Here is a 26,705-nt window from a genome sequence, read left to right as displayed (position 1 = left end):
TTGGCCATCTGCTTGATTCTAGAAATTTATGTTTCTGATCTGGCCCAGGCTAAACTTTTAGTTTAATAATTAACTAGGAGCATTGGGAGGGTTGTTGAAGAGTTATTTACTGTTCTTGCTGGGTTTTGTTTAAAAAAAAATAGATCTGTGCTTCACTGATTTGTTTAAATCACTTTCTAATACTGGCACATTTCCTTTTGCTGTATGGGCCAAGGACCACCTGGGTGCAATATGAATTAAAGAAGTTTTGATGAATTTGGGAAAATGTATTTTATCAACAAAGAATAGCTGGCCCTGGGCAAAGGGGTGAAGGAACAAATGTTTACTTCCACCCCAAAATCACCTTAGATAAGTAATCTATTTCCACTTAATATCAGTCCTGCCTTCAATTTGCAGAATTATAGAGATTTTATCCATATAGGTTGTATTTCTGTTGTGCTTTTCTTCCAAAAATCGCAACAGACTTCAAAGCAGAGATCAAACACAGCAGGTTTCTGACATTCACAGTCTCCTCCATGAGTAAGCCACCTCAAGTATGTATGTGCTTTGGGAAATAAAAGAGATCTCCAACCCAGAGCCAAAGATGGTAGCCCCAAATGTGTACTGTGATGGGGAGCTGCTGCATCCCCTGCAGGCTGATATTTTGGGAAGGTCTTTTTCAATGCCTGATTAATCAAAACTCATCTGTTGCAACAAATTATTTAATGGCTATCCAGTTGATGGTGACCACTGCTGTGTTCTAGTTCAGAGAGAGATCAGTTGGTCTTGTCTTGATATTAATCTTTGTCCCAGTTAGGGAGAAGGAGTGGTTGCCCAAAGAGAACCATGTAATCCCCAAGGAGAAGGAATGGAAAAAAGGTCAAGTTCTATCCCAACTGGCTGGAACTACCTACTCTTCTGAGATTTCTAGGTTCTTCAGTATTAGTCCATGCCAAGATTTCATAGGCTCACACTTTCTCTCTAGATATGGTAACTTACAAATCACTTTCTGCTCACAAGATAGCCACAAGTCATAACTTAACTGGCCAGACAAAATTTCAAAAGCAAACACTCTGAAAGGTGAGTCTGCAAAAACTGACCTTTGAATAGCCTGGGGTTTAGTAAAGAATATTCCATGACACTGAATTTCTAGGCTTAACTCTGGACCTGGGTGACTTTTAAGGTCATCCTGTGCTTTAAAAGGCAGAAAGGCACAGAGAGTAGAGTTTGCTTACTTATAAACATTTCTTTTTGTTCTCTTCTATGCATTTAAAAATTTGTTTCTATGTCTTTTTTTGTCAACTTAACACACATTTATTAAATACCTACTTTGTGTCCTTATCAAGGCAAACCCCCTACATGCAGAAGTGATCCTATTCCATCCTATTTCCTTCAGTGGTTTTTAAAAATAGAAATGGGCGTTTCGTAAAAAAAACAACACCCAACAACCTTTTTACATGCCTTGATATAACCATGATTCTTTTTGTTCTTATTAGTAATAAGGTCAAGTTTCTTGCCTTCCCTTCCTCTTCTTCCCACTCTTGTAGTCCAACTTAGACTGCAACGACTCCATTTGTGATCTAAAAACCCTCCAGAGGACCAATATGGATCTGAACTGAGAGGATAAGGAGAGATACAGAGACTGAAGAGATAAATAAAACCAGTGTGGACCCTGGGTTTCTTACCTCTATTCTTCAGGATATAAACAGAAACCTTATGATAAGAGTTATTTCACGTGCAACCTTGTTAGCTGTCCATGGCAGCTAGCTAGCTCAAGCTTCTGAGGCAGTTATGTCAGAGCTCAGGCAGTCCATCAGCACACACATGAAAAGAAACAGCTGACACTCCTTTAAATCAGGGTAGCATATGACGGCCCAAGCAAAGGTTCCCTAGATCATATACACATTCTAACTTCCTCCTGTGCCCATCACCCATCTCCTCATCCACAAATGTGTAAGCATCATTTCTGTTGTCATGCACTATACAGATGTTGTCCACAAACTAGCCTTGTACAGGAAAATGGACCAGAAAAATCTAAAACAAACTGAGACATAGGGTGTAAGCCCACTCTGAGTTAAGTAAGGCTGTCTTGGCCTTCCACTTTTTTTTTTAATATTTACTTTTCATCAAACTTCTCTCTGTAGTCAAGGGATGGGTGTCAGTAAGCCACAGCATTGCTCCCTGTGTGACTGAAACATTGGTCTTGTAAATGAAACACTTTTTTTTTTGAAAATGCTCTGCTTTATTCTTTTTTTTTTTTGTTTTTTTTAGTGAGGCAATTGGGGTTAAGTGACTTGCCCAGGGTCACACAGCTAGTAAGTGTTAAGTGTCTGAGGCCGGATTTGAACTCAGGTACTCCTGACTCCAAGGCCAGTGCTCTATCCACTGTGCCATCTAGCTGCCCCTCTGCTTTATTCTTTTAATTTAATTTAATTTTAATTTTAATTTTTTGCAGGGCAATGGGGGGTTAAGTGACCTGCCCAGGGTCACACAGCTAGTAAGTGTCAAGTGTCTGAGGCCAGATCCGAACTCAGGTCCTCCTGAATCCAGGGCCAGTGCTTTATCCACTGCGCCACCTAGCTGCCCCCAATAAATGAAACATTTCTAATGTATATATTGTGGATAGAATGCTGGCATCATAGACAGGAAGAGGTGGGTTGAACTCTTTCTTCTGACACATGCTGCCTATTGACTATGGGTAAGTTACTTAAGCTCTTGGTACCCCAGGTGACAACTCTCTACAATTCTAAATTACTGAGGAATTGCCGATGTGCATAAGCAGAGAGAGGTTCCACACTGGAAATTCCCAAAGAAGATGAAATCCAAGGCTTAGACCAATAATTTTTAAAAAGAATGTATTTTCCTTGCTTTGGCAATTCCTTAGTCTGGGAGGGTTCTTTGAAGGCTCCAATCTGTTTGATAAAAACTATGAATTAATGAAATACACCAAATTAGAATCAATAAAATCTAGTGGGACAAACCAAATTAGGGTCATTGTTATGTCTTAAACTGGGTAACTTACTGAATAAATATTTGTTGAATTAAATTTAACTAAATCCAGTGAATTTCAGCAAAGTTTCAGGTCTAGTGCCTATTTAATTAGCTCCAAAATATTGTTGGGGAGATTGGAGGGTATCTGTAGCCCACTGACACTAGCCTTCATTTTTACTGTAGGATCTGATATGACCTATAATTCACAGGTGACTGGGAAGAAACAACACTTGTTTCTGTTTCTATTTGGGCCTTTATCTTTAGTATTCCATATTTGGAGTCATACCTTCCCTGTCAGTAGAATGGGAATACAGGGTGAATAAGAACAGCTTGAAAGCATTCCCATAAAGAAAAATAACCACAGAAAAGAACAGGAAGGGCACTGTGAAAATAAAGTGGAAAAAGTTATTTCAGGTTGATTATAGACAGGAACGAGAAGAGGCAGAGAACAGCTTTTCGTGTGATTTGACATAGCCCATTCTGTGGCAGTATTTACAAAAGGATGACCCACTTATTTTAGGTACATAGTTTCATTTACTTCGCATCCTGGGAACTTGCCTTGGTTTGCTTGTCTGTCTATTTTTTTTTTTTTGGCCAACTAGCATCTGAAGTATTTTACTAGGTGGATATATTGGTAACTGGACCAGCAATGCTAGAACTCTGGATACTTCTTTGATAATGAAAGCTCAAGGACATACACAAAGCTACCTTCACTCACTTCTGTTTACCCGATTGGCCCCCAATTCAAGCTAGCATATATGTGGTTTTGATTTTCTGGGATGGAATATCAACACTTCTGAACTACTGAGCAGGGCCTTGGGGGGCACTGATGGGTAGTTCTGTCCCCCTCTGCCCTCCATCTCAGAAGATCAGCATTCCCAGGGGAGACAGTGTCAACAGCACTTTGTTGTTTCATTACCAACACAAGCAGAAACACATGACAAGTGTTAAAAAGGGAGAAGTTAGTTTGCTGATTTATTCACCCATGGTTCTGAAAATGTGCTCACCGAAGACTTTGAAGCCCAATCAAGCCAGTGCATTTTGGTACAGAATTTCTGGGGAACAAGAATGGACACAGTAGAATATTTGGAGAAGGGTCATCTATCAACCGTAGAGACTAAGAATTGAACTGGACTGGCATAATCACCACTTACAAAAATCTTCTAGTGGATAGAGTAATGGATTTGGAGTCAAGAAGATCTGGGTCCTAACCCGGCTTTGAACATTTACTAGCTGAAAGACAGTGGTCAGTGCACTTTAACCATTCAGAGAACATCTGTAAAACTGGAGTAATAATACCAATAATACCTACTTCATGGGGCTCAAGTGGGATAATGTGTGGAAAGTGCCCTGCAAACTTTAAAAGCACTAATGAAATGTTTTTACAAATTCTGTCTATGGGACAAATGCTTGGTTTCCCTATGTTTTAAAACAACAACATCATGACAATCCTCTTCTCTCACTTTGCCAACAAGGGGCATTGATGAACTATCCCAGTAAATGGAAAGTCTATCCTGGAGAAAATTTGTATTCATAAGCTTTTCTGTGAATCTGTAGGCTTAAGGCTACATGACATCAAAGCTCAATCTACATGGGTCTGAGAGCCAAATGGATATTTGGGGACAAAGACTCAGGCTTCTCATCTGCTGTAATAAATTGTGAGCTTCTTGAGGGTAGGGATGGTTTTTTTATATTTCTTTGTTTCCCCAGTGCTTGGAATAGTGCTCGACACACAGTAGATGCTTAATAAATGCTTACTGACTAGTTAAACTTGGTAATGTGAAATAAAAACATATGTTCTTTCTTTATATTTTACATTACTTGCTTCTTTACACTTCGGCAAGTTTGAGGAATATTAGGTCCCCTATCTTAAGTGGGCTTGTAGAAATAGCTGTCTTGAGAAAGAGTGGTACTTTTTATTGAAGATTTGCAATAACCTGGATTCGGGCATTTATCTGACTGCTCACTACTTGGGAACTCTGGTGCATACAAGAATAAGATTAGAGACTGAACCTGTGATTTTACTACTATAGGACAAAGTAACAATGTGGGGGTTGGGAAAAATTTGGCAACAGTAAAAGGTTATATATAGCTATTTTATATACCTATATACCTAGGGTCACATAAAAATTTCTTGGGAGATAGGGGCCAGCTAGGTGGCACAGTGGATAAAGCAATGGCTCTGGATTCAAAAGGACCTGAGGTCAAACCAGACACTTGACAGTAGCTGTGTGACCCTGGGCAAGTCACTTAACCCTTATTGCCCTGCAAAAAAAAAATTCTTGGGAGAAAAGGGGTTTCGAGTGGGAAAAGGTTAAGAAGCTCTGCTATAGCAAACTCATAGGTGACGACACTCCCTTTATTAGTGTAGATAGGCACTTTCTTTGCAACTTTTACTCTTAGGGAGCTGTCTAGGACACTGAAAGGTTAAATAACTTGCCCAGTATCATATAATCAGTATATATCAGAGGTATGACTTGAACCCAGGTCTTCTTGGCTGGCTCTCTACAACAGCACAAATGCTATATCTTTATATTCATTATTTAAAAACATTTTCCCAATATCATAGACAAATATAAAAATTTGTAAGGAACTGGCTTCAATGGATTGGAAAACTACTTGAATGTGACAATGTACCATGGCATCTTACCAGGATTCAAACCCTAGCTCCAACAGTTACTAACTATGAGACTATGGACAAGTTGCTTTAATCTCTTCAAACCTGAATTTCCTCACTTGTAAAAAATGGGAATGAAATATTTGTAGTACTTATTCCACAATGCAGTTGTGAAGAAAATACTTTCTAAATTGCTCTATATAAATGACCTATCATTATTATTCTCTGAAAATGGAGATTATAATACTTGCACTAAATGCCTCAGAGCTATTGTGAAGAAAAGTGCCTTGTGAATTGTAAATTAGTATGTAAATAGAAGTTTTTATCATTATCATTTTTATCCAAGCGTTAAGATGACCTCTAAATTGAGTCCAAGTTCAACTGGACACATTAGACTTTCAGGACATGCAGTCAGTATTGTCAGTAGAAATCTTGTTCAACTTCCAGAATTCATGTCACTACTACCACCTCTACCACTGCCATCACCACCACCACCATCATCACTAGCATTTATATAATGCTTTAAGGTTTGCAATGTGCTTTATAGATATCTCATTTTATCTTCACAACAACACTAGGAGGTAGGTATTATTATTATCTCCATTTTATGGAAGAGAAAGCTGAGGCAAATAGAGGCTAATTGGTTTGTCTTGCTTCACATAGCTAGTAAGTGTCTGAGGCAGAATTTGAACTCAGGTCTATGTGACCTGCCTATAATTCTGTTACCATTTATAATCAAAAGCCACACCCCTAAATAAACCAATGCTAAGTGTTGGTAACTCCCAAGGCTAGACCTTCTTCATTTCTCTCTTTTCTCTGCTCTCATTTTATTTACTTTCATTGCCTAATTATTATCTTTATGCAAGTAGTTCCCACTTCCCTCAATTATTTATAGTCTACAAACTGAAGACCTAAAATTCTCGGTCTATTTTAGAAGTCAAAAAACTGCTATAAATTCTCCTCTTCAAAAGTTGATACTTAATAAGTACCTAAGTTTTGGGGTTTTTTGGGGTTTTTTTGGTGGGGCAATGAGGGTTAAGTGCCTTGCCCAGGGTCACACAGCTAGTAAGTGTCAAGTGTCTGAAGCTGGATTTGAACTCAGGTCCTCCTGACTCCAGGGCCTATGCTTTATCCACTTTGCCATCTAGCTGCCCCCCAAATGGTATTTAAAAAAGCACATTGTTAACTCAGACAATTTCAACTTCTTCAAACTACAGGAGGGCCAATAGAATTACATTTTTACTGTGAAACATATTGAGAAATACAGTTTACTTTTAAGTGTTTCAAGTGGAATGGGAAATCCAATTCAGAAAAAAAGTCAAACAGTTTTTCACCCTACCTTCACACTGGAATAAGAACCAAAATTGATTAATGCATTCTTTATGTTTCTACCTGATAAAATAACTTTTGTAAATTTCCCAAGAAAGGCTTTTCATGGAAGAGAACTGGCTTGAAGCTACCTTGAAGTCTGTCAACTATAGGATGTTTTTTGGAGTAATTTTTTTTTTTTGGTTTGTTTTTTGCAGGGCAATGGGGGGTTAAGTGACTTGCCTAGGGTCATACAGCTAGTAAATGTCAAGCGTCTGAGGCCGGATTTGAACTCAGGTACTCCTGAATCCAGGGCCGGTGCTTTATCCACTGTGCCACCTAGCTGCCCCCTGGAGTAATTTTTTAATATTAACTTATCCTTTAAAAATAATTATAGTGAATGCTTCTAGGAGAACTTTTGGTCTCCTATGAGTAGTAAACATGAATTAGATTCATCGGTAATCATAAATACTAATTATCTTAAAATTAACTCCTTTTTTGTTTCAATTATAATATTGTTTCTGATTTTGGCAAGTGATCTGATACAACGTAAACACTCCATTTTTTTCTTTGTGGCTTCATGGAAGACCAAACATCCCTCTCAGATTATAGCCTATTTTTAAAAATTTTAATTAGCTGTAACAATGTAACACTGTAACAGCCTGACTTATAAAAGTTTAACTGACTGAAAACCTAAAATGAATTCTATTTCTAAGATTATAATGTATTTTTTAGAATGTAATTTCACAAAAGAATAAAAGAATGCGTATATCTTCAATTTCTGAAAATGAAGTCTATTGACATTCTGAGAGCTCTAGAAATGAGTTTTTTTAAAAATCCCATTTTCTAGTCATAGAGGACAAGGCATACTTGCTGTGGTGACATTTTTTGATTCCTGGAATAATCTTCATTTGTCCTCTTCAGGGTCCAGGCTTTTATTATTATTATTATTATTTTATTTTCTCAAGTGAATTTTAGATACTGATGTATTTTTAAAATTTTGAGTATTGATGTATTTGAATAGATATAACTACTCAAATCAGATTCGAATCCACTGGAACCTAGTGGCAGAATTAGATGTTAGAAGAATTCTGGTACTGGATTAATCATTTCTACTCTTTAGATCCCAAATTCCACACCTGTAAAATGAAGCTGTTGGATTAATATCCAGTTTAGATAGCCTACAGAGCTAAAAAATCTATAATTTAATCAGTTTAAGTCTTCATTTTTTTTTTCCAGGGCAATGAGGGTTAAGTTAAGCCCAGGGTCACACAGCTAGTGTCAAGTGTCTGAGGCCGGATTTGAACTCAGGTCCTCCTGAATCCAGGGTCAGTGCTTTATCCACTGTGCCACCTAGCTGCCCCCTAAATCTTTATTTTAAAATAAGTATATAAGAATATAACTTCAACACTGTCTCCCCCAGAAACTATAGCTACCGTTAATGTATCTTTAAGAGGCAATGGAATCTTGGACTATGGAAGGCTTAACTGTCAATCTACAAGAAGAATGAGGCAGCTAGCTATGTAGTACTTTATAATGATATCTAAGAGGCACAGTAAATAAAGCAATGGGCCTGCAATCAGGAAGACCTGAGGTCAAATCCTGCCTCAGGCACCTACTTGCTATATGACCAAGTCACAACCTCTGTCTACCTCAAATTTCCTACATGTTAAAATGAAGATAATAACAGAGTTGTCGTGAGGATCAACTGAGACATTCTTGAAGGGCTTAGCATAGTGCCTTGTACCTAGTAGACACTTAATAAATGCTCATTTCCTTCCCTCTCCCTTGTTTCCCTTCAGAAGTTGCCTGAGTTTGTCATTCTGCAAAGATTTAACTATGGTGACTGAAGAAAGGACAGAGAAAAAGAACTTAGAGAACTAACTCTAATCCTTATCTTGTGAAGAAACATGACTTCTTGAGAAAAGAGTTTATTTGATATATTGAGAGATGTGAACAGTGGGACTGTGTTTCCAGAATTGAGAAGTCAGCAGTTATAGTGATGGTTAAAATTAACTTTGTCTGTGAACTTTCTCAAGGTGATATAGTGTAAATAATGGTGCCTTTGTTTTACTGTTTGTTATACTGTTTATAAATGGCAGAGCTACTAATCTTGATGTTTTTACTTCAGCCTAAGAAACAGGAGGTTTGAAGAGATGAAAAAATGTTTATGAAGGAAAAATAGATAACAGAATAAATATTTAACAACTTTTGTTGGGGATTCAGAGCTAATTGTTTCAATAATGAGGAAAATGCTGCAGTCTTTGTTTTCTCCTCTGTAGGTATTTTCTTTCATTATCAATCCACTGGAACTCATAGAATGAAAATGCTTCAGTGGTCTTGAATCTACATCCACAGCAGCATAGTTTCTTTGTCTTATTTCTGAGTCCTGTATAATAATAGCTTGCCCTTATATAACACTTCAAGGTTTGAAAAATACTTTTCTTATACCAGGTTATGATCCCCATTTTATAAGTAAGGAAACCAGGTTTCAGAGAGGTTAAGTGATTTATCCCAGGTCAAAGAGTTAGTAAGAACTTGAATCTAGGTGTTTTAACATGAAGAACATTACCTCATGCTGCCACTTTAAACGTAATATATTAATTACTTTTGCCAAAATTTGAACTAACAAAATTGATAAATAGGATAATAATTTATTTTTTGGAATAAAGTTTCCCGAAACTCTGAAATCAAGATCTTTTCAGGTTATAATAGTTCACATGTTCCGATTGCTGACATTTAAATGAGAACTTAAGGTTTATAAACTATTTTCCATCTATTTTCTCATTTAAGCCTATAAGCAGTCTCATGAGATATTTTTACAGGTATTATTACTCTCATTTTGCAGATGAGAAAATAGAATCTCAGAGAGATTCAAGGACTTGGTCACGGTCAGGTAGCTAGTAATTACATATTGGAGACGGGATCCAAATTCAGGTCTTCCTGACTCCAAATCCAATGTTCACTCCATTATGGAGGCAATGACTAATGAAATATGACATATTATACCCTAGTTCAGACACTGTAAATACCCAGACTACAAAACATTCATAAGAGTAGCATGGCACAGAGAAGAGCCCACTGATTAAGTCTGAAGACTTAGATTTGAATACTGGCTCTGCCACTTCTTCCCTATGTGACATCGGGCAAGTTATATAACCTCCTTTATTTACAAGATAAGGAGATTGAGCTAGATAAACCTGTATGGTCTCTCTGAACTCTAAATTTGTGATCCTAGGACAAGAGTTCTCCAGTTGTTTATTCTACAGGAATAATCCTTGCTGAAGTTTCACTACTAGTGCTGGGAAACAGCATGTTACTTTCATATTTGAACCTCAAAAGTTATTTCTGCCCAAGCATTCCAAATCATTTTGAACATGAATAAATGAAAGACTTTGGCTTTTGAAATTTATTTTACATATATCTTGGTGTAAAGAATAGGCAGTCTGCTTTGAACTTTGGGACTGAATTTTGTGTCTGGTTGAATTATTTTGAATTTTGACATGTTGAGGTGATCTTTGATTGTTCCTTCAATTCCTTCCTCTACCCCTAATTTAGAGGGAAGGGAAGTAAATTAGCAGAGTGGTATGGATGGGGTATCATAAACATGCCATGCAATCAGAAGGGCACTATGGGAATGAAGACACTATTCTCCTTCAGGCCATGAGGAAGATGAATAGAGATAAAAGATGATGTTAGTTCTAAGGAACTTTAATTAAGCTAGAAAGCTTATATGTCCCTTAGGCTGGGTCTGTAGAAATTCTTTTATATGTAGGTATCATATTCTGGTACAGTATTTCTGAATTTGAACATGACTTTTTCCTTGTAAATTAACTTTAGAAAAAAAACATTCTTATGGTCTGCAGTGTATGAAGATAGTGGTAGGATGGAAAGAAGATAGTGCTAGAAATGATGAAAAGCTAAGGTAGCAGAGGGAGGAGAACAGGTGTTCAGGTGTGGGTTAGGGTTCAGGTGTGATAGATGTCTGAAATTAAGGAACTTAGAAAAGTCCAGGAGTCTCAGAGTGTATCACAAATTGTGGCTCAGTGATTAGGAAATGCCTGAAAGTGGTGAAAGATAAAAACAAATGGGATGAAAGGGATGAAAGCAAATAAACTCTTGTGCACATGCTCATAAGAAAGACTAATTTCCAGATAAGCTGACTGGGTTTTGGTGAGACTTCCTGGAGTCAGAAAGACCTGAGTTCAAATCCAGCCTCAGACACTTACTAGCAGTGTGACCCTGGGCAAGTAACTTAGCCCTATTTCCCTCAGTTTTCTCATCTGCAATGAGCTGGAGAAGAAAATGGCAAACTATTCCAGTATCTTTATGAAGAAAACCCTCAAAAGGAGTCATAAAGAGTCAGACAGGATTGAAATAACTAAACAACAACAACAAAGTCCCAGGGTTAGATCCTTTTTTTTCACAGTGTGTCACTCTATATAGCAATCATATAGTCATACTCCTTAAATTTTTTTTTCTTTTAATTTTGAAATGGCTTTCTTTATTATTTCAAACTTCTTCACACAAAACTTCAAACAACACAATCTTTTTTAAAACTACTTGAGTGATAATAGCAAAATATCTATTTCCATACTCTAAATAGCTAAGATTTTGTTTGTCTCTTGCCTCAGAGCCAAACGTTTACAAGTCTAAATAGTAGTTTCATGAGTTTCTATGGCCCAAAACATTTCATCATCTGTTGTTTGTCTTTCATTCTTGAAGAGCACCATGACATCAGGAAAGTGATGACCTGATTTGTGGTGAATTGGATTTAAGTGAGGAAAGGCTGTGCAAAATCACTAACCTCACTCTCTCCTCCAGAACCATCTGGGTCCAGTAGCAAGATATAGATCACAACAACTGGAGCTGGCCATGGATGTTTGAGGCAATAGTGGGCAAGTGACTTACCCAGGGTCACACAACTAGTAAGTGTCAAGTATCTGAGGCTAGATTTGAACTCAGGTCCAACTGACTCCAGAGCCAGTGCTCTATCCACTGTGCCAACTAGCTGCACTGTGGTGGCTAGTACATCACTGAAGGCCTTGGCAGTATGGCAGACATTGCCAAAACCATCATAGCTTTTGGAAACTCAGTGTCACCCTCATGCCACAATGAAGAATCAGGGTAGGACTTTTGTTTTTTCGGTGAAGGATGAGCTTATATAGAGAGCTTGAATTAAAAAAAAATAATGAAATAACTTTCAGGATTAAATGGATTAATAAATAAAAATAACAATCACAGGAGCTAGGATTTGCATAGCACTTCAAGATTTGCAAAATACTTTAGAAATATTATAAAGTCATCTTTACAATAACCCTGGGAGGTAGGTGCTAATATCATGCACATTTTATAGACAAGAAAAACTGAGGGAAATAGTGGTTCAAATGATTTGTCCAGGGTAACCGAGCTAGTAAATGTCTGAGGCTAGGTTCAAACTCAGGTCTTTCTGACTCCAGATTCTGCATTCTATCCATTGAGACACCTTGCTTTCCTTCCAGGAGGTATGTGGGCCTGGGAAGGGTGGGGAGGACAGGCAGAGCTGTCTCTGATAGCAGCCCATCAAGGGTAAATCATATTCTAACCTGCTGAAATAACAGCATTTCATAATTTCTCCTGCATTTAATTTTAGTGTTAAAATAAGTACCAGAAAAGTGAGAAATTATGTGAATAAACAGAATTTATGTGCATCTTAAAATGGAAGTCAGTGAGAAAATCAGACAACTTTGCAGAAACTCATTTATTTTGCAAAGTCAAGAATATCCACATTTTATATTAACTGTAAAGGCATTTTCAATATTTATTCTCCTATTACTTCATTAAAGAAGCTATTAGTTTTCAACTGAATGACCTTGCATTTTCTTTTTCAAAAGCGTCAGACAAATACATGAAGCAACAAAGAAAAATAAATTGAAATTCTGCCTAAGCTAGTCAGGGGAGAATTAATCACCCTCCATATACTCTGCTTTTGCTCAGTTCAGGTTTCTGGGCTTTATATATAGAAGACCTGGGATCACAAGACAAAGCCCTGAACTCAGTGTTCTGGATTGTCCAGGTTACTGGCATCAAAGAGAAAGGGAAAAGAAAGATGAATAGGGGCTGATTTTAACATACTGGTTCAGGAAGAAGTCAACTGACTAGATTAACATTGTGTTTTGTTCAGTTTGTGCTAAAAGCAGCCTGAAAAAATAAAATTAGACCTAGTCACCAGTTTGCTTCTTGCAGTAGGTAAAGCACGAGCATATGTTTGATGATGGAGTTCCTATTTTCCCTCTAACAAAAGGGTTTGACATTTCATTCAGTTGAGTGAGAAACTGCGGTATGAGGAGTCTTTTTTTTGGGTTGATAATAGTAGTTGCTTTGTGAAAACTAACCCACTCATTGCTTTAACAATGGCCCAAGGAATAAAGGGACCCATTTCTCAGAATCACAGAAATTAATAGCTGTAAGTTTTCTCTGTCCAGCCTATACCAGAAAGTATTTCCAATTTTATGGGTAGGTAGGTAGCACAGTGGATACAGTGCTGGGCCTAGATTCTTTAAGTATTACCTCAGACACTTTCTAACTGTGTGACCCTGGGTAAGTCATTTAACCCTATTTGTCTCAGTTTCCTCATCCATAAAATGAACTGGAGAAGGAAATGGCAAACTACTCCAGTTTCTTTGCCAAGAAAACCCCAAATGGGGTCACAAAGAGTCAGAAATGACTGAACAACAAAAAATATTTTCCATTTTGAGGGGAGGCCTTTTGGTTATGAGCCTTCAGAGACAATACCAAAGTACTAGCTACTCTACTAGAGGTATTGATGATGGAGAGGTGATCTGATGCCTCCGTATTATTTGCAAAGGGTTATTTGGTGAAAATAAAAAGATTGTCAAATAAAATTGTCAAATAAGATTGTCAAAACCCAATATAAGCTGAAGTCATTGGTCAGAAAACTAGTAGTCATAAAATAACATAACACACACGAAACTAGTTAAATTAACATGTTATTTCTGGAGTAACAGCTGAAGTAACTATGTCCAGGAATGAAAGAAAAAGTAAGATACAAGGAAATTATAACATGGTTGTGATAAACTTGGGGATTTATTAGGGGTGTGAGAACCAAAGAAAACACTATTAGTCAGAACTTGTTATGATCATACTGTACATATTAAAAATGGTTCAGAAATATCACTCCTACCTGGGAATGAACAAGCAAAGGGACTAAATCTCATGTTGGATATGAGATTATGGGAGTTAAATCAATCTTTCCTCAACTTGTCATTCTATATAATGACCATTGGCCTATAAACCAATATTTGGGGCAGATCAGTTTTTCCATCCTAAAGTAAACAGCAATATTGATTACATGAAACCAAATAATAAAATGGGGTGAGTCTTCAGTAGAAAAGAGGATAAAGCAAAAAGTTGGTCATTCTCTTTGTTCCAGGGGTGTTATCTTTTTCTTCTGCCCAGGGAAATGTTATGACTTCACACCTGTCTTCTCAAAGAAACAGGGCTTTCTTTCTTTACTTACCACTTTAGGTTTGAATGGTGGTTGGATCTCTCTGTTCTCCAGTTTCTCCCAGTCAATTCTTCTGAAAAACGCATGTTCTCTGATGTCCCTTTCTCCCTCAGACCCACAGCCCAGGCGTTTTGCAGGGTGCTTTGTCATTAGCTAGACAACAAAAGAATAGCAAAAGAAAAAAGTGACATTCCAGTGGATGAGCTTCTTTTCATTTTTATTCCATTCTCTACTTCCCCCAAGTTGACTAAATGAATTTGTACTATAGTGTTCTTTCCATCACCATTTTCATGATGATAATACAAAGTACTATTGAGTAGTTCTGAGAAATGTCATGAAAGATTTAAATGGTAATCTGCCTGTAAGTACCAATTTTATCAAGCTTCCTTTTATTTTCAACTTCTTTTCATGTTCTTTCCATCCTCTGGCACTCATTGAGACCTTGCTCCTTGACACCCTATCCTTGCCCATCCTATTTGTGACTGGTTATACTAAGATTTAACTAGAGCTTGTTTGTTTCCAAGGGCTATAATTCTTTAAACAATTTATATATAAATGTCCGTGGCATACGGGTATGTGTGTCTTGTGTGCTGGTTTTCATGTGTGTATTATTCATTTATAAGTTGGACTAAAATCTCCAGACTTGTATGATCATATGTAAAAAAATATTGCGGGGGGCGGCTAGGTGGCGCAGTGGATGGAGCACCGGCCCTGGATTCAGGAGTACCTGAGTTCAAATCCGGCCTCAGACACTTGACACTTGCTAGCTGTGTGACCCTGGGCAAGTCACTTGGCCCCCATTGCCCCGCAAAAAAAAAAATATTGCAGAGGTAACTTCTATTCATTTATTTCTACTGTGAAGTTTTGATATAATACTAGACTATAAACTTCTTGAGAGCAGGGGTTATTACTAATGCAATTCAATTGATCATATTTACTGAGTGTCTATTATATGTATATCAGGGTTTTATTGGGGTTAAAAAGTTGAGTAACATACAGTCCCCATTGTCAAGGAGGTTAAGAGTTTGGGAGCTGTTACAGCTGTGTCTCTCTGTATTGCTTCCAGAGCCTGGTACCTAAAAGTACCTTGCACATGGTATTGGATGAATGAATGAACATACTTGAAGGTTTTCCCAAAACCACTTGTTCCATCCCATTAACTGTGATTTGTATTTCACATTCATCTGTGGACTTATGTGAGGAAAGTTTTATGAGGAAATATTGCTGAAGTCAAACCAATCAATGAACCAAACTAACCAAGTAACCATAGTGGGTTGATTTCACAGGATTCTAACTTGATTGTGCTGGAACCAACTTTAACAGGCTTGTAAGAATGACTATCAAATTTCCAGTGTGAGCATTTACACTTTGGAAATAGGCAATTACAACAAATCAGAGCTTCATTTGTGGCTTTATTGATTGTCTAGAAAGTGTTAATATTGCAGATTAAACTTTAAAATGTGCATTTTTTTTTTTTTACACAGAGAGTCCAGTTATATTGCTCTGTAAAAATTGCTTGAGTTCAGGAATGTTGATAAAGCTTCAGGGAATAAAGTAATTACCAGATTGGAGGGTAATAATAATAACAATAATAACTGGCAATTTTACAGCACTTTGAGGTTTTCAAAGTGTTTTATAACCACTATCTCATTTGAGCCTCACAACACTCCTGGTCCGAATCCTGAGAAGTCATAGAGGATGGGTAGGAATCCATCAGCTCACATTCTTTATGGAATGATTATAATAAGGTGCTGCTAAATAAACAGGATCTACTTACTCCTTTGCAGATGGAAACAGCCTCTTTGGACAATGATTTTGGATAGGAAACATTGTGTTCCATTATGGACTGGAAGAGTTCATCCTCATCTTCACCATCAAAGGGAGGCTATCCAACAGAAAGCAGCAAAGATGTGAAAGGATGTAGAAGGATTGATTTATTCCCGCTGCTAATAAATGGCTCCTTTGGCAGGGAAGAGCACAGTGCTTCTATTCACATCAGAGGCTTCAAAGTTACCTCTAGTTAGCTTAAGGGTTTATTTGATTATCTTTAATTAGATTGATGGCAGTACGGATTTTTTCCCCTTTGTCTCTTAATTATCTTACCCCAGGCAACCAAAAACAATCTGCAGGGAAAACCATTTTTGGTTAATACTTTTTAATGATTTGCAAATAAAATATAATTAATTCATTTATCTTGTAATCACATGTCAAACAAACTAATTATGATAAAATTTAGGTTACAGTAGGGAAGAACCCTCTCTATCTAGCTCAGTGATTCACTTTAAAGCAGAAACACTTCAAAATTAATTAAGAGATACCTATAGCCACCTACATGGTCTAATTTAAGGGGTATCTTACCCACCAAAAGGCACCTATCTTGACCTACAATGGCCCATGCCCTCTTCTTCTAGCCCTGAAATTTTTATGGTCAGAATTTTGCTGCTATCACCACCACAACTACCACCACCACGACCATCAGATAGTAAAAGGTAAGAAACAGTAGGGTGTAATGACATCAAGGACTGCTCTTTAAGTCCCAAAGACCTGGTTTCAAGATGTATTTAATTTTATGAATTTTAAAACATTACTCTGAGAATGAGTTAATAGGCTTCACTGGATGGCCAAAAGTGGTCCACTATCCAGAAAAGGCTAAAAATGTTCTAAAAATATAAGTTGCAGAGCAACTGTCATTGTCAGACTAAGTTTCCTTACTGGGAGTTTCTTATACCAATGAAATTATAAATCTGGACCCCTCCAAAAATAATGATATCATTAATACTACTAATGTCAAATCTCAAAATGAAAAATCATATAACTATTTGGAGACTATGGAATGAATAAATAAGGACTCTTGATTTCATAGGGGGAATTTTTACATCGTAAGTGAAAATGATTTAGGGTACTGAGAGAAATGAAGTCTCTTAGAAGGGTCTATTGTTCTTTGTTACCCTCCATGATGTGAGATGGAAAAGCAGACTAAGGGAAAGATAGATTTTGTAGCTGCTTGGCTGGTGTTAAGGGCTAAAATTCTAGCTAGTCTGTCTAAAATATCCAATGAGTGGTCGCCAATAAATTATAAGCTTTAGCAAGAGTTAGACTTTTAAGCATTTATTAAGGAGAATAAGAATTTGGTAAAGAGAGAGAAAGGCCTAGATTCCTATCTATTAAAGGGAGAGCACATTTCTAGCTCCGCTCTCCACCAGAGTCCAAAGGAAAGAGCGCGAGACTGAGCGCCAGTCTCTTCCTTCCTCCTCCCACTAGCCCGCGTCACTTCCTGACGCCAAAGAAAAGACTCCTGGTCTTGCCCTCAAAGACCTTCGCTTCATGGGTGGAACTCTTCTACAGTAGGTCTCCAGCAGGTGGCGTCATTCCAATCGTTACACTGGTTAGAAAGAAGTGCTTATATGTAATTGGACAGCATAGCATCCTGGTTAGTGAATACCTGGTTGGGCTTATATGCTTTGCCCAGAGATAGCTAGCTTGTAGAGCTTTGCATTTCTCTAGCTTAAAGGGTAATACCTTTTCCATGTCATTTTAAGGGTGGTTGCTAGTTGAAAGAACTTTTAAAAGCTTCATTGATTTCAGAACAAAAAGGAATTGGATCTGCCCAGCTAGAGGATGGTGAGGATTAGAAGGGGAACAGTTAACAGAGAATCAGGTGTTGAGATTTTTAATTGGAATAATGGCACCAAAGTCTGTACTTCAGAATTGTGTTACCCTGAACACCTAGGTTTTCCTCTCTCATGGCCTTCCCTAGCAGGTTTCTATAAGTGTGTACCCACTCTCCCTTACAGATATAAATACATATTGGTAGAAGAATGTGACCCAGATTTAACATGTTTCTATTATTCCTGCATTTACTTTAATAATCTGTGATGTGATTATTTCTTTTGCCTTATTGTTAAGTAAATGGCTACGGTTAAGATTGTGGTAAAAAAAAAAAATGAAAGTTTTTAACAGTCAGTTGGGATAACTGAAAGACGCCAGTTTTTCAAGGACCACCCTTTTGGGGAGGAGACCAATGGCATGAGCTACGCACGCCAGTCTGCCTGCTGCCTGCTAGCACTCCACTTCCAGGGTGCGAGCTTAAAAGGCAAGGAGAGAACAGAAGTGGGGACTTTTTTCCTGCTCTGCTGGTCTCCTGACTGCGCTGCACAGGCTGATGCTGACGAGAGTTCGACTGGGCCCGGCTCACGGTTAGCAGCAGCACGCGCTTGACACGGTCTCTCTCTCTCTCCCTAAAGGTGGCCTTCGGCTTTTGGTGAATTTTATACGGAATATAGACTAAGTTTAGACTTAAGACGATTTGTATTGTATTTCTACTTTCCTATCCTTCTAATCAACATCACCTTGTGACTACCATACAATAAAAGCTCTAACTAGAAAACCAGAAGCTTCTTCCATTTACTAGTCTGGGAGATAAATTAAGGGAAAGGTTAAAGAGGGGAGATTTATGATCAAATATTCGACTTTAAATCTCATAAGATCTAAATGAGTCAATTGTGAGTAGCTGGGTATGCACAAATGGAAATACACCAGTGGCAAAAAGACTAGTAGGGGGAGTGTATTCCCTTCACAACAGTATTACCTCTGAGAAAGCTTTAGTGTAACCTTCACTGGGAAACTAGACCTATCAGTGTGAGAGCAGACCAGAGTGGCCGGCCTAGAGAGTGAACAGTTATCTACATTCTCCATATTAATGGCATGAGGTAGTACAATGTGGGTGGTCATTACATATAAATATGCACTGCATTTAATAAAACCTGGGACAAGATGATGTGCCCAGAAGGTTTACTCTTTACTTTTCTCATCACCACACTGAGGCATCAATTAATTTATCTCAGTATTTAATTTTCACCATGGGAGGCACAGAGACACACAGTTTTTTGTTTCAATGAAGAGAGCAGAACATGACACAATGTGGAAGCTACCAGAGAAGGTGGGTCCATGGGAGAATAATGCTGTGGGGTTGTGGGCAGCTGAGAGCATAAAGACTATAGGTCCACTAGCTGTGTGACCCTGGGCAAGTCACTTAACCCTCATCACACCGAAAAAAAAATATTTTTAAAAATAAAAACTATAGGTCCCAAAGGCAGATATGATAGTGGTGGGTTTTATAAGGAGGGTAACAGATAAAAAGACTGATGAAATGCAATACTTGGCCAGATCTACCACCCACTATTCTTTTTCTGGAGAAACCTCTTAATCTCTTAATATAGAATTGTCTTGCATTTTTGTCAACTACTTCAAAACTTGTTTCAGGACTGTCCCTAGAATTACTCACTGCTTTTAGCCAGGACTTTCATAATTAATTAGCAATGACTATAGAAAAGCGGCAAAGTAGATAGAGTGCTAGACTTGGAGTCAGAAGCCAGGAGTTTGAATCTTGTCTCAGACACTTACTAGTGGTATGAACATGGAAAAATCACTTAACTTCCATGACTAAGTTTCTTTATCTGGAAAATGAGGGGATTGGACTTAATAGCTTCTAAAGTTCTTTCTAGCTTTAAAATCTATAATCTTAATACAAATGCAGACACACTTCCTGCCTAATAAATAAAAATCTTACATCAAACAGGGCTCTTTGTGTCTTGTGACCTTTTTGTGAAGAATTTTACTTAGCTGGTAGAAAGGTACAGTAGGAATTAGAGAAAGTTCTGCCTCTGTATGAATAATTTGGGGGCAAGGACAAGAGCCAAGCAAGAGCTTGTCAATAAGAACTGATTCATCCCTTTCATAATAACCACATACTAGATTAGTCTGGATGACAGAAATCTATAGATAATAAAATCAAGGGCCTCTGGCTGAGAGCAGACTCTTAACTTTTCTCAGTTACCTTTCTTGGGATAAAGCTATGAGAGGACTCTCTTAAGACTAGATCTGGGGGCAGCTAGGTGGCACAGTGGATAGAGCACTGGCCCTGGATTCAGGAGGACCTGAGTTCAAATCCAGTCTCAGACACTTAACACTTACTAGCTGTGTGACCCTGGGCAAGTCACTTAACCAATTGCCTCACAAAAAAAAAAAAAAAAGAAAAGAAAAAAAGACTAAATCTGATCAGTTGTAGCTGTGCCCCACCCCCTCACTTCTCTTCTAGATTTAAGGAATGGCATGTCTTTGGAGAACTTTCTTTGTGAAAGACACCTGCCTGTATCACATACTTCCTTACTCAGAATGGTTAAAGGCAAGCTTCACACTGAACACCCTCTACTATCCCCTGTTATTTCTGAAATAGCAAATGCTAAGCTAAAGATAATATCCTTTTTTTGGGTGGGGCAATAGGGTTAAGTGACTTGCCCAGGGTCACACAGCTAGTGTCAAGTGTCTGAGATCATATTTGAACTCATATTCTTCTGAGTCCAGAGTCAGTGCTTTATCCACTGTGCCACCTAAATTCCCTCTTAAGATAATATCCTTACTGTGGGGGAGGGGGGCAGCTAGGTGGCGCAGTGGATAGAGCACTGGCCGTGGATTTAGGAGGACCTGAGTTAAAATCCGACCTCAGACACTTAACACTTACTAGCTGTGTGACCCTGGGCAAGTCACTTAACCCCAATTGCCCCGAAAAAAAAATATCCTTACTGTGTTTTGGATCAGACAGAGGTGACATGTGACTATGGCTTCTATTTCCATCTGTGTAAGATTCCGTCCTCCCTCAAACTCTTCCTTCTTACCAACTTTCCTATTATTGTAAAAGGCACCATCATCCTTCCAGGTGCACGGGCTTGTAACCTTGGTGTCATTACTACTCATTCTCCCTTCACATATCCAATTTCTCTTCAAATATTGTCATTTTTATTTTCACACAGCCACCACTCCACTAAATGCCCTTACCACCTTTTGTGTGGACTATTGCAATAACATTCTAATTGGTCTTCTTGCCTCAAGTCTCTTCCTCTTTCAACTCATTTTCTTCTCAGCTGCCAAAATGATTTTTGAAGTGCAGGTGTGACCATTATTACCCCTTATTCAATAAATTGAGATGGCTCCTATTACCTCCTAAATCAAATATAAAATCTTCTGTTTGACATTTGAAATTCTTCCCAATCTTGCTTAGTCTCATCTGTCCAGTTTTCTTACACTTTGTCCCCCTTGATGAACTCTGTGGATCATTCAAACTGGTCTTCTGTTCCCCTCATACATGACATTCCATCTTCAGATCCTGGTATTTCCTCTTTCTCACTTCTCACTCACTCCTCAACCCTTTGCAATCTGGCTTTCAAGATTATCATTTAGTTGAAACTGTGCTCTCCAAAGTTATTAATGGTCTCTTAAAAAAGTCTAAAGATATTAGTCCTTCTCCTCAGTATCTCCTGCATCTGGCACCATTGACTACCTTTCTGCTCCTACTCTCTCTTCTCTGGGTCTTCATGACACTGCTTTCTCTTGGTTCTTTTCCTATTTGTTTGATCACACCTTCGTGGGCTCCTTTGTTGATCCTCATTCATATCATATCCCTTAAACATGGGTGTACTTCATAGTTCCATTCTGGGTCCTCTTCTATCTACTCTCTCTCCATGACCATTAGTTCCCAAATATTCAATTATCACCTCTAACCATATGGTTCATAAGACTCTAGTCTGAGTCTCTCTCCTGAGCTCTATCTACATCACCCAACTGCTTTTTGGATATTAAAACTGCATGCACCAGAGACATCTTAAGCTCAAACATCCCTAAAACAGAACTGATTTTCAATTTTCACCAAGGCCTTCCTTCTAATGAATGTTCATATTTTGGTTGAGGGTACCACCATTCTTCTACTCTCCTAAGCTTGCAACTTCCAAATTTTCAACACCTCACTTTCCTCACCCCACCCCAAATCTAATCAGTTGTCAAATCTTGCTGTTTCTACCTTTACAATATCTCTCCTATCTGATTTCTTTTCTCTACTCTCACAGTCATCACTTTAGTTCTGATCCTTGTCACCTCTAGCCTAATTATTGTAATGGCCATCTAATGGGTCTCCCTGCCTTTCCCCATTCTACCCTCCACATGGCAACAAAAAGGATTTTTAAGTATAGATTTGATACTATCATCTCCCTACTCAATAAACTCCAGTGGTTCCCAATTGCTGTTAGGATAAACTCATAACTTGGCACTAATTTTTCTTTCCAGATTGATTATACATTAGTTTCTTTTTTGTATCCTGTGGTACAGTTGACCAGAACTTCTGTTTGTTCTTCATAAATGGCTGGCTATCTCTTGTCTCTGTGCCTTTGCACTGGCTATACCTCCATTCCTAGAATCCAACCTCTCTTAACCTCTGTTTCCCAGAACCCCCAAGTACCTTTAAGACACTTTCTATGTTTTTCCCTGACCTTCCAAATGCTAGTGTTCCTCCTCCTATTAACTACCTTAATGCAGTTTTATTTATTCTGTACATTTTTACCCTGTATATGTATAAGTATAAGCAGTATAGTTTCATATTAAAATGTAATGCTTTGCATGAAGCAAAGGCTTACTTCTTAATAGTAACATTCTTGCTTGTGCTGCTATAAGACAATGAACCATAGAATACAAATGCCTTCAAAGAATTCAAGATGAGCATCACAGAGAAAGCAATGGAGAATCACATGGTGAGTATGAAAAGGCTTCAGCATGTACCTAGTAAAGAACTCCAAAGTAAAAAAGGAGTGAAAAACATAAAGAATCATATGATAGGGAAAGAAGATGGGCAGATAGTTTGTTTTTGTTTGTTGTAGAATTCCACCAGTATCCTTGTTTTAGGAGAAACTGAGAATGGCCTTCAACAAATTGGATGGGCCCCCTGTAATGAACTTTTGGGAGGACATGGATGATGGTCACAAAGGATGAGAAGGCATGGATGGGCTGAGACCTGCATTGTTAGAGAAAATAAGTCAATAAGATCACAGATATGTTGAGTGTTAGGGGCAAGCTGGATGGCCAGTGTATAGAATGATACATTTAAGAGTAAGGAAGACCTGAGTTTAAATCCTGCCTCAGTATTTACCATCTATGTGACCTTGAGCAAATCAGTTAACCTCTCTCAGTCTAACCTTCCTCACTTGTAAAATGGGGGTAAGAATAGTAATGACCTCACAGAGTTGCAGTGAGAAACAAACAAGATTACATACCTTAAGCATATTGCAAAGCTTAAAGAGTTATATAAATGCTAGATGTTGTTGTAGTACATTTTATCTCTCCCAGTAGAATGGAAGCTCCAAGAAAACAGGGACTAATTATTTTTTGTCTTTGTATCTCAGAACCTAGTGAGAAAAATGAAATAAAGTCTCCCCCCAGAAAAATTCTGTTATCTCAGAAAACAAGACATAAGAAAGGAGGATTGTAGGAAGGGGCCTTAAAGCTAACAGGGAGGGAGTCTGGGTAAGAAAGGAGGATTGCAGGAAGGGGCCTCAAGGCTAAAAGCCAGTCTTGCAAGTGCCTAAAAGTAGATATAGAAGAGAACTTCACAAAAAGGAAAATCCAGTATTTTTATTTCTGACACTAGCATGGCAGTTGGCACATAGTAGGTACTTTAAAAGTGTTGATTATGTCTCAGTCTGTAATACTATAAGTAACAGAGTAAAATGTGACCTACTCTATAAGTTTGGTTTCTCCTCTTCCTCCTCCTCATCACTAATCTGGGTAGCTGATACTTGAGTCTGGGTTGTCACTCTGCCCTATGCTCTGGTTCTAGTCCTAATCCGGAGCCTAACAATGTCAAAGCTGCAGCGGCTAGTCAGAGTCCCATCTGCCTCCAATTCTCAATTGCCTCCTAAAGCCTGTGCTGTTGCTTCCAAGCAGCAGAAATTGTCAGGTATAGAGCTGGTTCACATTTTAGTTCCCTCTTCTAGCCTGGGATCCTCTACATTTACTGGGTAATGAATGTCTAGCCCCACTGCAGTTGGATTGCTACAGGAGGCACCTCAGGCTAAAGAATGATAGGAACTATTTGGGAGTAAAGTGCTCCCAGGTGAGTCAATGCCAGGGGCAGCATGGCTTGGGATCCAGGGATGGAAAATATTCACAGCCACTGCTATAACCAATGTGTAAAATCAGCTTTACTCTGAGCGAGCCATAATTAAAGAGAAAATTTAAAAAAAAAATCCAAGCGAGGATTCACTGCCTCAGACATGTGAGTGTGCCCTTATGCTTTCACAGATAGGAATTGAGAAGAAAGAACACCTTTAAAAAATATTGACCTGGGGGGCAGCTAGGTGGCACAGTGGATAAAGCACCGGCCCTGGATTCAGGAGGACCTGGGTTCAAATCCAACCTCAAACACTTGACATCTACTAACTGTGTGACACTGTGCAAGTCACTTAACCCTCATTGTCCCACCAAAAAAAAATATTGACCAGAAGAGACCAGTTAGTTCAATAATTATTAACCATATTTAAGATGATGATAATAGCTACCATTTATTCAGTTTTTCAAAGTTTGCAAAGCACTTTACATAATTTTTCATATTTGAAATATTCACAACAAGCCCATGAGGTAATTGATATTATCACCCCCATTTTACAGATGAGTCAACTATGGCTCAGAGATGTTAAATGACTTGTATAGGGTCAGAAAGCTAGTCAATGTCTGAGGCAAGATTTGAAATCAGGTCTTCCTGACAACATACTCTTTACTGTGAAGATAACAAATTCTGTACAACCCTAAAGATGCACATTTTAAATACTACTTACAAATTCTTAGAGTGGAAGAAGCTTGGAGAAAAATGATGTGAGAGTGACTGAAAAAAGAAGAGACATACTTTGGCTATGGCATCACTGGAGAACTTTTCTGCCCAATAAAGAGAGGATCCATTTGTTAAAAGACCTTTGGCCTTTTCTTAGCTTCTTTTTCAGTCAAACACTGTCATTTGTTAGTTTATGCAAATGTGAGTCCTAAAGAATAATGAGCTCGCTTCCTGAGGTCCAGGGCTTTTAATATTCAAGCTGCATCACAGAGAAGAATTGGAGTTACTTGTGTCTCCATGTTCAGCAGAGCTATTGAAGGATAAAGTAATGCATGATTCATATGGCCAAATGTATTCCCCAAATTCTGTGACAGAAGAAGTAAGGATTACTTTGGTGCATTCTTTTAGTAGCTGATACCCTGACACAAGTCCTGGGTGGCTTCAGGTTTTCCCTGATTGTAAAAACATCCTTTTATATCAGGCATTCATCCTGAGATAAATATTTCTACTAAAAAGGAAGAAAGAAAATGTAGCAAATGATCTTTGTGACCTCTGTTATGCCTCACAAAGTCAGGTCTTCACACCACATAGAAACAGCCTGCTATAAGTAAATTAGCACATAGTAGGTCTTCCATGGTGAGCTGGACAGTAGAGTCGAGTGGTTAGGAGAATAATGTATAATAAGCCTGAAAATGTAGAATGGAGCCAAATTATGATGCTTCAAATGCTTAACGAAAGAGTTTGTATATGATCCTCTAGGGAGCCACTGGAGCTTTCCTGAGCTTGGGTTTTAGGAATATCAACTTGGCAATTGTGAAGGATAGGTTGAAGAGGGGAGAGACTAGCAATAAGGAGACCACTATTGAATTAGGCCAGGTAAGAGGCAATGAGGGCCTGAACTAGGGGGCTCACATTATAAGTTAACATTTTTTAAGTACCTACTATGCACCAGACATTTTGCTAAGTTTTGAGGATACAAAGAAAGGCAAAAAAAATAGTCCCTGCACTCAAGGAGCTCATGGTCATGGGAGAGACAACATGCAAACAACCATGTACCAATCAATATAACATATAAATTATATTTGGGGATAATTTCAGAGGGAAGGCACCAAAACTAGGGGTTAGGAAAGGTTTCTTGAAGAGGATGGGACTTTAACTGAGACTTGAAGGAAGCTGGGGAAGGCAGAGGGCAGAGATGAGGAGGGAGGGCATTCCAAAAATGGGATCTAGCCAGGGAAAATGTGTAGAGTCAGGAGATAGAGACTCTTGTGTGAGGATCAGTAAGGAAGGCAGTGTCATTGATTTGTACATGGAGGGAGAGAAGGGAATAAGGTTAGGAGACTGGAAAGGTAGGAAATAATAAGAATAATATCCAGCCTTTATGTAGCCCTTGAATGTTTGCAAAGAGCTTTATATGTTTTATCTCATCTGGTCTTCATAACAGTCCTGAAAAAAATTGCTATTACTAACCCATTTTACAGATGAGGCTGAGAGTAGCTAAGTGACTTTTCAGCATCATATAACTAATAAATGTGAGGTCAGATTTGAACTCAAATATTCATGTCTCTGAGTTGAGCACTTTATTCACTAGTTCCCTAGATGTTCAGAAACACCTATGAGGAGAGTTGCAAAGAGGAAATCAAAGAGATTTAGAA

General features: G+C 38.2%; 1 protein-coding gene across 1 annotated transcript in view; it reads right to left on the bottom strand.

Annotated features, from left to right (window-relative positions):
* The window catches only part of PRKCA (protein kinase C alpha), a 512,156-nt gene that overhangs the window by 7,990 nt on the left and 477,461 nt on the right, over window positions 1-26,705 (bottom strand). Inside the window, exons 15-16 of the mRNA XM_044000074.1 lie at window positions 16,180-16,287; window positions 14,415-14,555 (exon numbers count right to left, since the gene is read on the bottom strand). Coding sequence (XP_043856009.1) covers window positions 14,415-14,555; window positions 16,180-16,287 — 249 coding nt within the window. The remainder of the gene's footprint in view (window positions 1-14,414; window positions 14,556-16,179; window positions 16,288-26,705) is intronic.

This window comes from Dromiciops gliroides, chromosome 4 (assembly GCF_019393635.1).
Source record: "Dromiciops gliroides isolate mDroGli1 chromosome 4, mDroGli1.pri, whole genome shotgun sequence".
Lineage (NCBI taxonomy): Eukaryota > Metazoa > Chordata > Mammalia > Microbiotheria > Microbiotheriidae > Dromiciops > Dromiciops gliroides.
Note: the sequence above shows the minus strand (reverse complement) of the source record. Positions and strands in the feature narration are given on the sequence as shown.